Below are 13134 nucleotides of genomic sequence, written 5' to 3'. Positions count from 1 at the left end.
TAAGATTTGGGGGTCGGAAAGCTACTTGGACCCACTGATCTGTAAAAAAATAATCAAGACTAACTCACAATTTTTTTTCCCACATGTGTCAAATGTTGATTTTTTTTTTCTCCAAAAGAGGAAGCAGCCTGTCATGTTGGATTTGCATTTGGGGGATGGTGGGGGGGGGGGGGAGACTAAAGGAGCCACATAGAGTGTGTGTTGGCAAACTGTCTCTCTCTGTATCTCTCTCTCTCTCTCCCTCCTACCCCTCTCCCCCTCCTTCTATTCCTTTCCCAAGGCCGCGGCTACCTCTTACCAGGAAAATAAAATGTAGATTGGAACCTTCTGCCCCTCCTGACTTCCCCCTCACCCTCCCCGGCCGTATGGTGTGCATTAGGGTTTTTATAAGGGACTCCAACAAATCGAATACAAGGTCACCAAATAATTAACAGTTGTGAATTCCCTTCTTCCCCATTAAAATACTTCCCTGCTTATATTTCATTTTCCGTTTGCCAACGACAACACTGCCTGGGCAAAGGACTGCACTGATTAGACTGCCCTGCAGCTTCTTGTCCACCCAGAAACCCGCTGTTTTGCATAAGCATGCTGCACCCGATGAATTTCGATTGGGATTTACCTTACTTTTCTCCTGCCCTAGGAACAGCGGGCCGTCTTCGAGGGGGCTGACGCCTCGGGACCCCTCCCTCCCCTTGCTCCCCATTTTCCATTCTTTCCTCCTATCGACGCTCAAACAGCAAAAAAACTCATTTCTCAAACGTTTCAAAACAAGCTCTCCGTTAGGCGAGAAGCAAAACCCCATGCAGAGAGTCGTCTGCCTAGCTTCAAGCCCCACGATGACTATTAAATGTTGTAACGTCTTTCGTGTTTTCCCGACTGTCTCTTTTCTGGCCCTGAGAGCCTCAGTTGAAAAGAAAAAAACAAACAAACCAACTCCCAAAACAATGTATTCCTCCTTGGAAATCATCTGGAAGCCCGCAGAGCGTTTACCCTCCCAATCATTACGCGCATGCAGATCCACAAATGTAAATACACATGTTTATACACAAACATTCACACGTGCATAAACACAAACGTCCAAACATACACACACATACGCAAATACATAAACCCAAATATATACACGCGCGCAAACACAAACCGATACCACGTGCGTGCACACCAACGCTACCACGTGCGTATACACCAACTGATAACACGTGGACACCTCCCCATGTGCAAACATGCGTGTGCACACACCCAGTCCTCTGACAACCCTTTAACCGTCTCTCTAGGAATAACTCTGCGCTCTTGAAGCTGAGATTTTCTGGCAGTGGGGGTAAGCGACACCCTTGGCTTTTTTGAGCTGCAGCTTGCCAATCTGGCAGTTGTTTCTGTCTGCCTCTTCCCGGCTTTTCTTTTCAGCATTTCTCTCCATCCCTCTCTCCGTTTCCTCCTCACCCTCTGTCCCCTCAAGCCCCCTCCCCTCCAGCTAATGCTAATTGTCCCTGGTTTTGGGGGGAGAGGATCCTCTGATGCTGGGGGTCTGGGAAGCACCATCTACGTCTTAATGAGGTACTCCTTGTGCCAACGGTAATTTTCCTACTTTCAGCTCCTCTCTGATCCGGCCCCAGAACCAAGGCAGAGTAAAAAGTGCACCGACTTTCTCTTTTTTTCCATCGAAGTGAATTTACACGGAATTCCTCCGAGCATCCATTAGAGCTTTCCTTTCTTTCATTTTTCTCCTGCTAAATGAGGGACACGAAACCTCACCGTAGTCCCTTGTCTCCGCCCGACACCCCATTTATCTGACGATAATAATAATAATGATATTTGTTAAGCACTAACTATGTGCCAAACACTGTTCTGATTTAGCTCCGCTTTCACCCGAGAACCTATCTCTCCTTCCCTCTCCCGGGGCTTTTTGGGACAACTCTCACGTTCCTAATTCTAAAACCATTTATTATTATTATTATTATTTTTGCGCCAATCCTGGAGAGGAGGGAACGTTTGCGTCCACCTTACTGGACTCCCTCTCCTCCACCTGTCCTCGCGTCGCGGTCTTCAATGATAATAATAATAATAATAACGGCATTTGTTAAGCGCTTACTATGTGCAAAGCACTGGTCTAAGCGCTGGGGAGGATACAAGGTGATCAGGCTGTCCCACGTGGGGCTCACAGTCTTTAATCCCCATTTTACAAGAGGCAACTGAGGCACAGAGAAGTTAAGTGACTTGCCCAAAGTCACACAGCTGACAATTGGCGGAGCTTGGATTTGAACCCAAGACCTCTGACTCCTGGTTTGAGGGGGAAGACCTGGATGGAGACTCCTTTGGGGGGAACCCCAGCCCCTCAAAGCCAGGGCTAGCACGGAAAATAAAAACGATCAGATGTCTTTATTCCCCCATCCCCTACTCCTACCTCCCTCAAAAGGGGCTCTTCCCAGCCTCTCCGTGGCCGCCCAAAACGAACAATCGATCAGTAATATGTATTGAGCGCTTACTATGTGCAGAGCACTGTGCTAAACCCTTGGGAGAGCACGCTACAACAGATTCATTCATTTCATTCATTCAGTCGTATTTATTGAGCGCTTACAATGCGCAGAGCACTGTGCTAAGCGCTTGGGAGAGCACGCTACAACAGACTCATTCATTCAGTCGTACTTATTGAGAGCTTATAGTGTGTACAGCACTATGCTAAACGCTTGGAAAGTACAACCCAGAAACAGAGACAAACCCCTACCCCACAACGGGCTTCATAGTCTAGAAGACTCGTTCCCTGCCTCCAGAAATCATCATCATCATCAATCGTACTTATTGAGCGCTTACTATGTGCAGAACACTGTACTAAGCGCTTATAATAATGATGGCTTTTATTGAGCGCTTACTATGTGCAAAGCACTGTTGAGGTTACAAGGTGATCAGGTTGTCCCATGGGGGGCTCACAGTCTTCATCCCCATTTTACAGATGAGGTAACTGAGGCCCAGAGAAGTTAAGTGACTTGCCCAAAGTCACACAGCTCACAACTGGCAGAGCTGGGATTCAAACCCATGACCTCTGACTCCAAAGCCCAGGCTCTTTCCACTGAGCCACGCTTACTCATAAACCCCTCCTGAATATGAACTTAATCAATATTTCATTCAATTCATTCATTCATTCAATCGGATTTATTGAGCGCTTACTGTGTGCAGAGCACTGGACTAAGCGCTTGGAAAGTACGATTTGGCAACAGATAGAGACAATGTTTGTACCGGTTCTGAGCTTCCCTAAAGATCCCTTCCCCCCCCCCCCCCCCCAAGGCGGAGCCTCTCTGGGTGCCTAAAATGAGTTTTTTTTGGGGGGAGTACCGCATGGTTGGAGAGGGATGGGGAGGAGAAAGAGGGAAAAGACAGACAGAAACCTCTCCCTCTCTTTCTCTCTCTGGGATCTGGGAGGCGGCGGCAACAGCCCAGGTCAAGCTCGACAATTAACTGGGCGACAATCCCGCAGGGAGGTGGTCAGTAAAAACAAAACCAAAACAAAACGGGGAAAAAAAAAATCTACCACTTCAGAGGAAAGGAAGTCCTCCTGAAGTTTCTGGTGATGTGCCACTGAGCGGTTCCCCTTCATTATGGAAGACTAGACAATCTTTGATATGTTATGACATGAACCCTCAATTAGATCGCTGAGTTGAAATACTCCAATCAGGACCTTGATGCCAAGAAACCCTCGGAAGGGCCCCCACAGGGTCACAGGCTGTGACACATCAAATCAAAATCAATGGGGGGAAAGTGAGCCTTTTCCTTCGTCAAACCAGGACGTCTGGTGGCAACTCCCCCCCGCCCCCTCCTCCTCTCCAGGCCAGCAATCTCCCCGTTCATCAAGATGAGCTCAATTTGTTAAATGAACTGTCGTTCATTCATTCATTCATTCAATTGTATTTATTGAGCGCTTACTGTGTGCAGACCACTGTACTAAGCGCTTGGAAAGTACAAGTTGGCAACATATAGAGACGGTCCCTACCCAACAACGAGCTCAGTGTCGTTCTTCCTACAACCAGGGGGCACGAGAGCATCTTGATAGAGGCTTTTTGATTTTTGATTTTTTTTTTTGGTCTTTTAAGGCGCCTCTCTGTGGGAAACTCACCTCCTCCAGGAGGCCTTCCCAGACTGAGCCCCCTTTTTTCCTCTCTTCCTCCCCATCCTACATCCTTCCCCTCCCCACAACACTTGTATATGTTTGTACAGATTTATTACTCTATTTTACTTGTACATATTTACTATTTTTTAGACTGTGAGCCCACTGTTGGGTAGGGACTGTCTCTATATGCTGCCAACTTGTACTTCCCAAGCGCTTAGTACAGTGCTCTGTACACAGTAAGCGCTCAATAAATACGATTGATTGATTGATTGATTACTAGTCTATTTATTTTGTTAATGATGTGCCTATGGCTTTAATTTTATTTGTTCAGTCGATTTTGACACCTGTCTACATGTTTTATTTTGTCTTCTGTCTCCCCCTTCTAGACTGTGAGCCTGCTGTTGGGTAGGGGCCGTCTCTATATGTTACCGACTTGTACTTCCCAAGCGCTTAGTACAGTGCTGTGCACACAGTCAGCTCTCAATAAATACGATTGAATGAATGAATGAATGAATGAATGAATGAGAACGCCGTTTTCCACTTTCAGAGCCCAGGTAAAGTAGGGGTCATTCTTTCAATCGTACTCATTGAGCGCTTACTGTGTGCAGAGCACTGTACTAAGCTCTTGGAAAGTAATAATAATAATAATGGCATTTGTTAAGTGCTTACTATGTGCCAAGCACTGTTGTAGCGCTGGGGGGGGGGGGGGGGGGGAATACAAGGTAATCAGGTTGTCCCACATGGTATAATATCGCAATAAAGACCCACACTTACCGGCTGGGGAACAACCTCCTGAAACCTCATTTCTGGACGCCAATCTCCACACCCACCGCCCCAGTGCCATCCTGAACAAACGCTGGCACTCCCGGGAGCGCACATACACAAACACACACGTACACAAACACAGAGAAGTAGTAGCGTGGCTCAGTGGAAAGAGCCCGGGCTTTGGAGTCAGAGGTCATGGGTTCAAATCCCGGCTCCGCCACTTGTCAGCTGTGTGACTTTGGGCAAGTTACTTCACTTCTCTGGGCCTCAGGTACCTCATCTGTAAAATGGGGATGAAGTTTGTGAGCTCCCCGTGGGTCAACCTGATCACCTTGTAACCTCCCCAGAGCTTAGAACAGGGCTTTGCACATAGGAAGCGCTTAATAAATGCCATTATTATTATTATCATTATTCATTCAATCGTATTTATTGAGCGCTTACTGTGTACTAAGCGCTTGCAATACAAGTATTATTGCATTTCACAGATGAGGTAACTGAGGCCCAGAGAAGTTAAGTGATTTGCCCAAAGTCACACAGCTGACAATTGGCAGCGTGGCTCAGTGGAAAGAGCATGGGCTTGGGAGTCAGAGGTCATGGGTTCTAATCCCGGCTGCGCCACGTGTCTGCTGTGCGGCCTTGTGCAAGTCACTTAACTTCTCTGAGCCTCAGTTACCTCATCTGTAAAAATGGGGATTAAGACTGTGAGCCCCACGAGGGACAGTCTGATCACCTTGTATCCCCCCAGCGTTTAGAACAGTACTTGGCACATAGTAAGCACTTAACAAGTGCCATCATTATTAATTGATGGAGCTGGGATTTGAACCCATGACCTCTGACTCCAAAGCCCATGTCTTTCCACCAAGCCACGCTGCTTCGCTAACCTCTAACCCTGTAACCTCCTTAGAACAGGGCTTTGCACATAGTAAGTGCTTAATAAACCCTTAATAAACCCTTAATAAACACACCTGCCCTAACAATCAATCAATCAATCATATTTATTGAGCGCTTACTGTGTGCAGAGCACTGTACTAAGCGCTTGAGAAGTACAGACACACACACCACACGAATATACCCAGGCACCCGTATACCCACGTGGGTGGAGACCCTCCTTCCCAGGCAGCCAAGCCCCCCAACTTCCAGAAACCTGGATACAAAGGGAGGAAAATTCTGCTTTTGTTTTGTTTTGTTTTGTTTTGTTGTCTGTCTCCCTCTTCTAGACTGTGAGCCCGTTGTTGGGTAGGGACCATCTCTGTATGTTGCCGACTTGTGCTTTCCAAGCGCTTAGTACAGTGCCCTGCACACAGTAAGCGCTCAATAAATACAATTGAATGAATGGTGCAGGCCACCGCACCGGGACAGTGGGAGGGAGAGCCACTTTCCTTAGTAATAATGATAGTATTCGTTCAGCGCTTCCTATGTGCCAAGCACTGTTCTAAGCGCTGGGGTAGGTTCATTCATTCACTCGATCTTATTCATTAAGCGCTTGCTGTGTGCCGAGCACCGTACTAAGCGCTTGGGAGAGCACAATACAGCAATAAAGAGTGACAACCCCTGCCCACAACCTAGATGGCATAGTGGATAGAGCACGGGCCTCGGAGTCGGAAGGTCATAGGTTCTAATCTGGACTCTGCCACTTGCCTGCAGTGTGACCTTGGGCAAGTCATTTCACTTCTCTGGGCCTCAGTGACCTCATCTATAAAATGGGGATTGAGACTGTGAGCCCCACGTGGGACAAGGACAGCGTCCAACCTTAGTACAGTGCCTGGCACATAGTTAAGCGCTTTACAAATACCATAATAATAATAATTATTATTATTATGCAGGGCAGTCAGGTTAGACACTGTCCTTGTCCCGTTTGGAGTTCAAAGTCTTAATCCTCATTTTTCAGATGACCTAACTGACGCAGAAAGAAGTGAGGTGCCCAAGGTCACACAACAGATCAGTGGGAGAGGTAGGATGACCTCATCTGTAAAATGGGAATTAAGACTGTGAGCCCCCGTGGGACAACCTCATCACCTTGTAACCTCCCCAGCGCTTAGAACAGTGCTTTGCACATAGTAAGCGCTTAATAAATGCCATTATTATTATTATTATCATTATTATTAGCACCCAGGTCCTTCTGACTCCAGATCCATGCTCTAGCCACTATGCTTCTTCCTGCCTTCGCCGCGGACTACAAATGGCTCCGAATATCAGAATCGCCTTCTGAATGCCTCTTTGCCTTCTCCTCCTCCTTCTCTTAATAATAATACTACTACTAATAATAGCATTTGTTAAGTGCTTACTATGTGCTGAGCACTGTTCTAAGCGCTGGGGAGATACAAGGTAATCGGGTTGTCCCACGGGGGGCTCACAGTCTTCATCCCCATTTTACAGGTGAGGGAACTGAGGCCAAGAGAAGCTAAGTGACTTGCCCAAAGCCACACAGCTAAGTGGCAGAGCCGGGATTAAAACCCACGACCTCTGACTCTCAAGCCCGGGGCTCTTTCCACTGAGCCACGCTGCTTGTCTTCCTTGTCTTCCTCCTCCTCCCCCCTTTCGAGTGGATGGGGGAGCCCGGGATCCCGCGGACCAGGGGGGTGGGAAGAGGGGGAAAAGGACCTAGGGGTCAGGGGTCAGGGGTCAGGGGTCGGGAGTCAAGGCACCCCTTCCTCGGGGTGTCTCCTCTGCCAACCGGGGTCGGTGGGGCTTCACGGGCGGCAGCTCATAAAACGACACAGAGGCCCGGGTGGCCTTTTAGAGAAGCAACATGGCCTAGTGGCTAGAACACAGGCCTGGGAGCCGGAAGGTCGTGGGTTCCAATCCCGCCTCTGCCCCTTGTCTGCTGTGCGACCTTGGGCGAGTCGTTTCACTTCTCTGGGCCTCAGTTCCCTCATCTGGAAAATGGGGCTGGAGACTGTGTACTCCAAGTGGGATAGGGATCGGGTCCAACCTTCATTCATTCAATCGAATTTACTGAGGGCTTACTGTACTAAGCACTTGGAAAGGACAATTCGGCAACAGATAGAAACAATTTCTACCCAACAACGGGCTCACAGCCTAGAAGGGGGAGACAGACAACAAAACAAAACTAGTAGACAGGCATCAATAGCATCAAAATCTCATTACCTTGTAATAATAATAATGGCATTTGTTAAGCGCTTACTATATGCAAAGCCATGTTCTAAGTGCTGGGGAGGATACAAGGTGATCAGGTTGTCCCACGTGGAGCTCACAGTTTTAATCCCCATTTTACAGATGAGGGAACTGAAACACCGAGAAGTGAAGAGACTTGCCCAAAGTCGCACAGCTGACAAGTGGCGGAGCCGGGATTTGAACGCAGGACCTGACTCCCAAGTCCGTGCTCTTTCCGTTGAGCCACGCTGCTTCCTGCATCTACCCCAGGGCTTAGAACAGTGCTAGGCACATGGTAAGCGTTTAACAAATACCATCATCATTATTATTATCGTTCTGTCCCTCAACCAACCCAAAAAAAACCAGAGAAGGCGAATTGCCTGGTCAGGGTTTTCGGCAGGTAAGGAGCCCTCTGGAGCCTGACAGGTGGAGCTCAGTCCAGCCCAGTCCAGCCCAGTCCAGTCCAGTCCAGCCGCTCCTTCGCCGAGGGGGAAGCCCGAGGAGGGTCGCAGCGAGGGCGAGCTCGGCGGGAGCCAGTGGGAGGGGAAGACTTTACAGCCCTCATTAAGGACCAGTTAATTAGCCGGCCATTAATGGCTCGCGAAACAAGATAACGCGCTGGGCCCGGCCTGGGGTTTGTTGATCTTTTGGGTTTGGGGTTACTGGTGATTTTTCAAGCCTCCTCCTCCTCCTCCTCTTCCGCCTGCCGCAGCCAGACACTTTCACTGGCCCTGGCTCGGGGGCCGAGGGGGGCCGGGGAGAGAAGAGGAGCGGAGCGTTGTGCAGAGGCTGGGTTGGGCAGGCTGCAGGAGGTCCCACCCATCCCCGCGGCTCTTCAAGCTGACCAACTAGCTGGCTCTTCCTTCCTTCCTTCCTCCTTCTTTTCCTCCCTTCTTTCCTTCCTTCCTTCCTCCCTTCTTTCTTTCCTTCCTTCCTCCTTCCCTCCTTCCTTTCTCCCTCTTTCCCTCCCTCCCTCCCTTCCTTCCCTCTCTCCTTCCTTTCTTTCTTTCTCCTTTCCCTCCTTCCCTCCTTCTTCCTTCCTTTCTCCTTCTTTCCCTTCCTTCCTTGTACTTCCCAAGCGCTTAGTACAGTGCTCTCCACACAGTAAGCGCTCAATAAATACGATTGATTGATTGATTTTCCTCCCTTCTTTCCTTCCTTCCTTCCTCCCTCCCTCCCTTCTTTCCTTCCTTCCTCCCTCCTTCCCTCCTTCCTTTCTCCTTCTTTCCCTCCCTCCCTCCCTTCCTTCCCTCTCTCCTTCCTTTCTTTCTTTCTCCTTTCCCTCCTTCCCTCCTCCTTCCTTCCTTTCTCCTTCTTTCCCTTCCTTCCTTCCTTGTACTTCCCAAGCGCTTAGTACAGTGCTCTGCACACAATAAGCGCTCAATAAATACGATTGATTGATTGATTGATTTTCCTCCCTTCTTTCCTTCCTTCCTCCCTCCCTCCCTTCTTTCTTTCCTTTCTTCCTTCCTTCTTTCCCTCCCTCCCCTCTCTCCTTCCTTTCTTTCTCCTTTCCCTCCTTCCCTCCCCCTTCCTTTCTTCCTTTCTCCTTCTTTTCCTTCCTTCCTTCTCTTTTGTCTTTGTTCTTTCTTTCTCCTTCCTCTCTTTTTCCTCACCCCCTTCAGACGGTTCGCCCTCTGTCCTAGTCCAATTCTTCCCCCTTTCCGGGCCGCCCCAGCTCCAAATTCCCTCGGAAATGGGAGTTGCTTTGGCTCTGAGCTCGGGTCCCGCCGCTCTGTCTGAGGAGATGCTCGACTTTCCCCGCTGAAAAATCTCCAAGATCGGGGTGGTGAGGGGAGAATTTAAGGGAGGGGATCCTTTGGGGACACGGCAGTAGAAGCCAAGGCCCCTCCGAGGGAAGAAAAGGGCCCACCTCGTGGGGCTATTTTCTTTTTTCTGTCCTTTCCTTTTTTCATCTTTCCTCAGAGTGGTGGCCTGTTCTCCAGGCTCTCTCAACTTCCCCAGCCATCACCCCAAAATTGATCCGGGTTCACAGGCAGAGCCCAAGTCCCCTTCGAGGGTGGCAGAGCCTCAGGGCTTGGAGATATCCTTCTCAGAGTCGATACTTTCTCAGGTGGTCCGGAGAAAAAGCGTCCTCTCGCCCACTTCTCTTCTCCCCGGCTAACGCTCCGCAAAGGCGGGCAGCCCCGGGGGTCGAATTTGCAACCAGCTGGAGCGTTTTGCACCAAAAGTGCCAGCAACGGGACGCGGGGCTGTGCGATTTCCCCCGCACCCCAGGGCAATTTCACCCCCATTACAACCCCCCTTATCCTGGAGGGTGGCAACAAGCCCGGGCTTGGGAGTCGGAGGTCGTCGGTTCCAATCCCGTCTCCGCCACTTCTCAGCTGTGTGACTTTGGGCAAACCACTTCACATCTCTAGGACTCAGTGGCCTCGTCTGTAAAATGGGGATTAAGACTGCGAGCCCCACGTGGGACAACCTGATTACCTTGTATCTACCCCAGGGTTCCGAACAGTGCTTGGCACGTAGTAAGTAAGTGCTTGACAAATGCAATCATTATTTTATTATTATTACTGACGTTTATATATGATTATATATGCTAACAAATACAATCATTAATTTATTATTGTTAACGATTATAATAATTATCATTATAATAATGGTAGTATTTGTTAAGCGCTTACTACGTGCCAAGCACTGTTCTAAGCGCCGGTATTACTATTTATTATCTCACCAGACTGAACCGCACATGCTTCCAAGCGCTTATTCCCAGCCAGGCCCTCTTCCTTTCTTACAGCACACGCACAAGCAGAAGAAATCTCATCCCCCTTTCCTCTAAACCGAAGCCACTCTCCTCCTGCTTCACCCGTTTTCCTCCCAACAAAAGTTTCTAACCTCTGTCTTCCCTCCCTCCCCTCCCCGATATCCACCGGCCACCTTCTAGATGATCGAAAGCCGGATGATAGGTGATCGAAAGATGATAGAAGGACGGGAGAGAAAGTGGGAGAGAGGGAAAGGAAAGACCGAGAGCGCTAAAACTTCCAGGCAGGCAGGCAGGCAGGGCAAGGGAGGGGAGCCAATGTTCAGATTTCTCTAAAATGAGCGAGACCTGCAGTTCACGGGAAAAAGAAAGGAGATCCATGAAGGAAAAGAGGGAGAGGGGAGGGAAGGACCAGGCAGAATTCCTCTTTCTACACCCAGAAGAGTGTTTGGAGGTAGAATTCCCCTTTCTACTCCCAGAAGAGTGTTTGGAGGCAGAATTCTCCTTTCTACTCCCGGAAGAGTGTTTGGAGGCAATAATCCCTCTTTCTACTCCCAGAAGGGTGTTTGGAGGCAGAATTCCTCCTTCTACTCCCACAGAGAAGAGCGTTTGGAGGCCGGTTGGGAGCCCAGGGCCCCGGGGGCGCGGGAAAGGTGGGATCTCCCTTGCCAACTTACCTCGTCCCCTGTCTACGAAGCTGGTGATGGTGTTGGCGGCCTTGGAGGGCTGGAAAAAGCTGGCATTGATCCCTAGTTTTTCCGCGATAGAGTAGGTCCTGTAAATGGACAGCATGTACTCGTGGGGCTCCACCCGCTGGCTCCTGCCGGGGGGACCGTGGTGGGGAGGAGCGGGTGGCTGCGGCTGGCCCGGAGGATGGCCCGGCGACCGGGGGGGCGACCGTCCCGGAGGCTGGGGCGGTGACAGGGGCAGTGACTGGTGCGGCGACTGTCCCGGCGGATGAGGCGGTGACTGGTCTGGCGACTGTCCTAGTGACTTGTGCGGCGACTGTCCCGGCTGATGGTGCGGCGACTGGTGCGACGACTGTCCCGGTGACTGGTCCGGCGACTGTCTCAGCGGATGGGGCGGTGACTGGGGCGGTAACTGGTCCGGCGACTGTCCCTGCAGCTGGGGCGGTGACTGGTGCGGAGACTGGTCCGGCGACTGTCCCAGCGGATGGGGAGGTGACTGGTCCGGCGACTGTCCCGGTGACTGGTCCGGCGACTGTCCCAGCGGATGGGGCGGTGACTGGTGCGGCGACTGTCCCAGTGGCTGTCCCGGCGACTGGTCCGGCGACTGTCCCAGCGGATGGGGCGGTGACTGGGGCGGTGACTGGTGCGGCGACTGTCCCAGCAGATGGGGCGGTGACTGGGGCGGTGACTGGTGCGGCGACTGTCCCGGGGACTGTCCCGGGGACTGTCCCAGCGGATGGGGCGGTGACTGGTGCGGTGACTGGTGCGGCGACTGTCCCGGGGACTGTCCCGGGGACTGTCCCGGCGCCTGGTCCGGCGACTGGTCCGGCGACTGTCCCAGCGGATGGTGCAGTGACTGGTCCGGCGGCTGGTCCGGCGACTGTCCCGGCGTCTGGTCCCGCCTTGTTCCCTCCTGTTGCCCCGGCCCCGGCGAGCTCTCCCGCGGGCCCCGGGGCACCTTCCCCTCTCTGCGGCCCCTCAGGCCCTTGTCGGAGGAGGCCAGCTCGGAGGAGGAGGAGGAGGAGGACGATGGGATGGACGCCTGCTGGACCCCGGGCAAATCCCAGAGGAAGCCGATGAGGAAGACGGCCGAGAGCAGGGCCCTGGGCGCATCCATGGCCGGCTCCCCCAGGCTGGCCTCGTGGCCCCTGCGGGGGCCACAGCGCGGGGCTGCGCGGGGCGCTGCGCTGCGGGCTGGTCGGCGGGGGCCCGGCCTGCGCCGCGCCGGCCTGGGTCCCGGCGGGGAGTGCGAAGAGCCCGGACCCAGCCTTCTGCCCAGCCCGCCTTCTTCTTCTTCTTCTTCTTCTTCCCAGCCTTCTTCTTCTTCCCAGCCCTCTTCCCAGCCCCGCCACGCCCCTTCCCGCCCCCTGCCCGGAGGGAGGGGAGCGGGGACAGATGTGGGAAGGGGAGGCGGGGGAGCCCGAGACCCCCGCAGGACCCGCGCCGGACCCTCCTCATCAGCATTTAGTTTTTTTATTTCGTTAGCATGTTTGGTTTTGTTCTCTGTCTCCCCCTTTTAGACTGTGAGCCCACTGTTCGGTAGGGATGTTGCCAATTTGGACTTCCCAAGCGCTTAGTACAGTGCTCTGCACACAGTAAGCGCTCAATAAATGCGATTGGTGATGATCATCATCCCCATCAGGGGATGTGTTAATAAGAATAATGATGGCATTGGCTAAGCGCTTACTGTGGGCTGAGCACTGTTCCAAGCGCTGGAGGGGATACAAAGTGAGCGGGCTGTCCCG

At 51.7% G+C, this 13134-nt stretch overlaps 1 protein-coding gene across 1 annotated transcript in view; it reads right to left on the bottom strand.

Annotated features, from left to right (window-relative positions):
- Window positions 1–12506, bottom strand: part of GDF6 (growth differentiation factor 6) — a 35141-nt gene extending 22635 nt beyond the window's left edge. Inside the window, exons 1-2 of the mRNA XM_038745640.1 lie at window positions 12289–12506; window positions 11378–11574 (exon numbers count right to left, since the gene is read on the bottom strand). Of these exons, the coding sequence (XP_038601568.1) occupies window positions 11378–11574; window positions 12289–12506 (415 nt within the window). The remainder of the gene's footprint in view (window positions 1–11377; window positions 11575–12288) is intronic.
- Between the last annotated feature and the right edge of the window lie 628 nt (window positions 12507–13134).

Source organism: Tachyglossus aculeatus, chromosome 4, assembly GCF_015852505.1.
Source record: "Tachyglossus aculeatus isolate mTacAcu1 chromosome 4, mTacAcu1.pri, whole genome shotgun sequence".
Lineage (NCBI taxonomy): Eukaryota > Metazoa > Chordata > Mammalia > Monotremata > Tachyglossidae > Tachyglossus > Tachyglossus aculeatus.
Note: the sequence above shows the minus strand (reverse complement) of the source record. Positions and strands in the feature narration are given on the sequence as shown.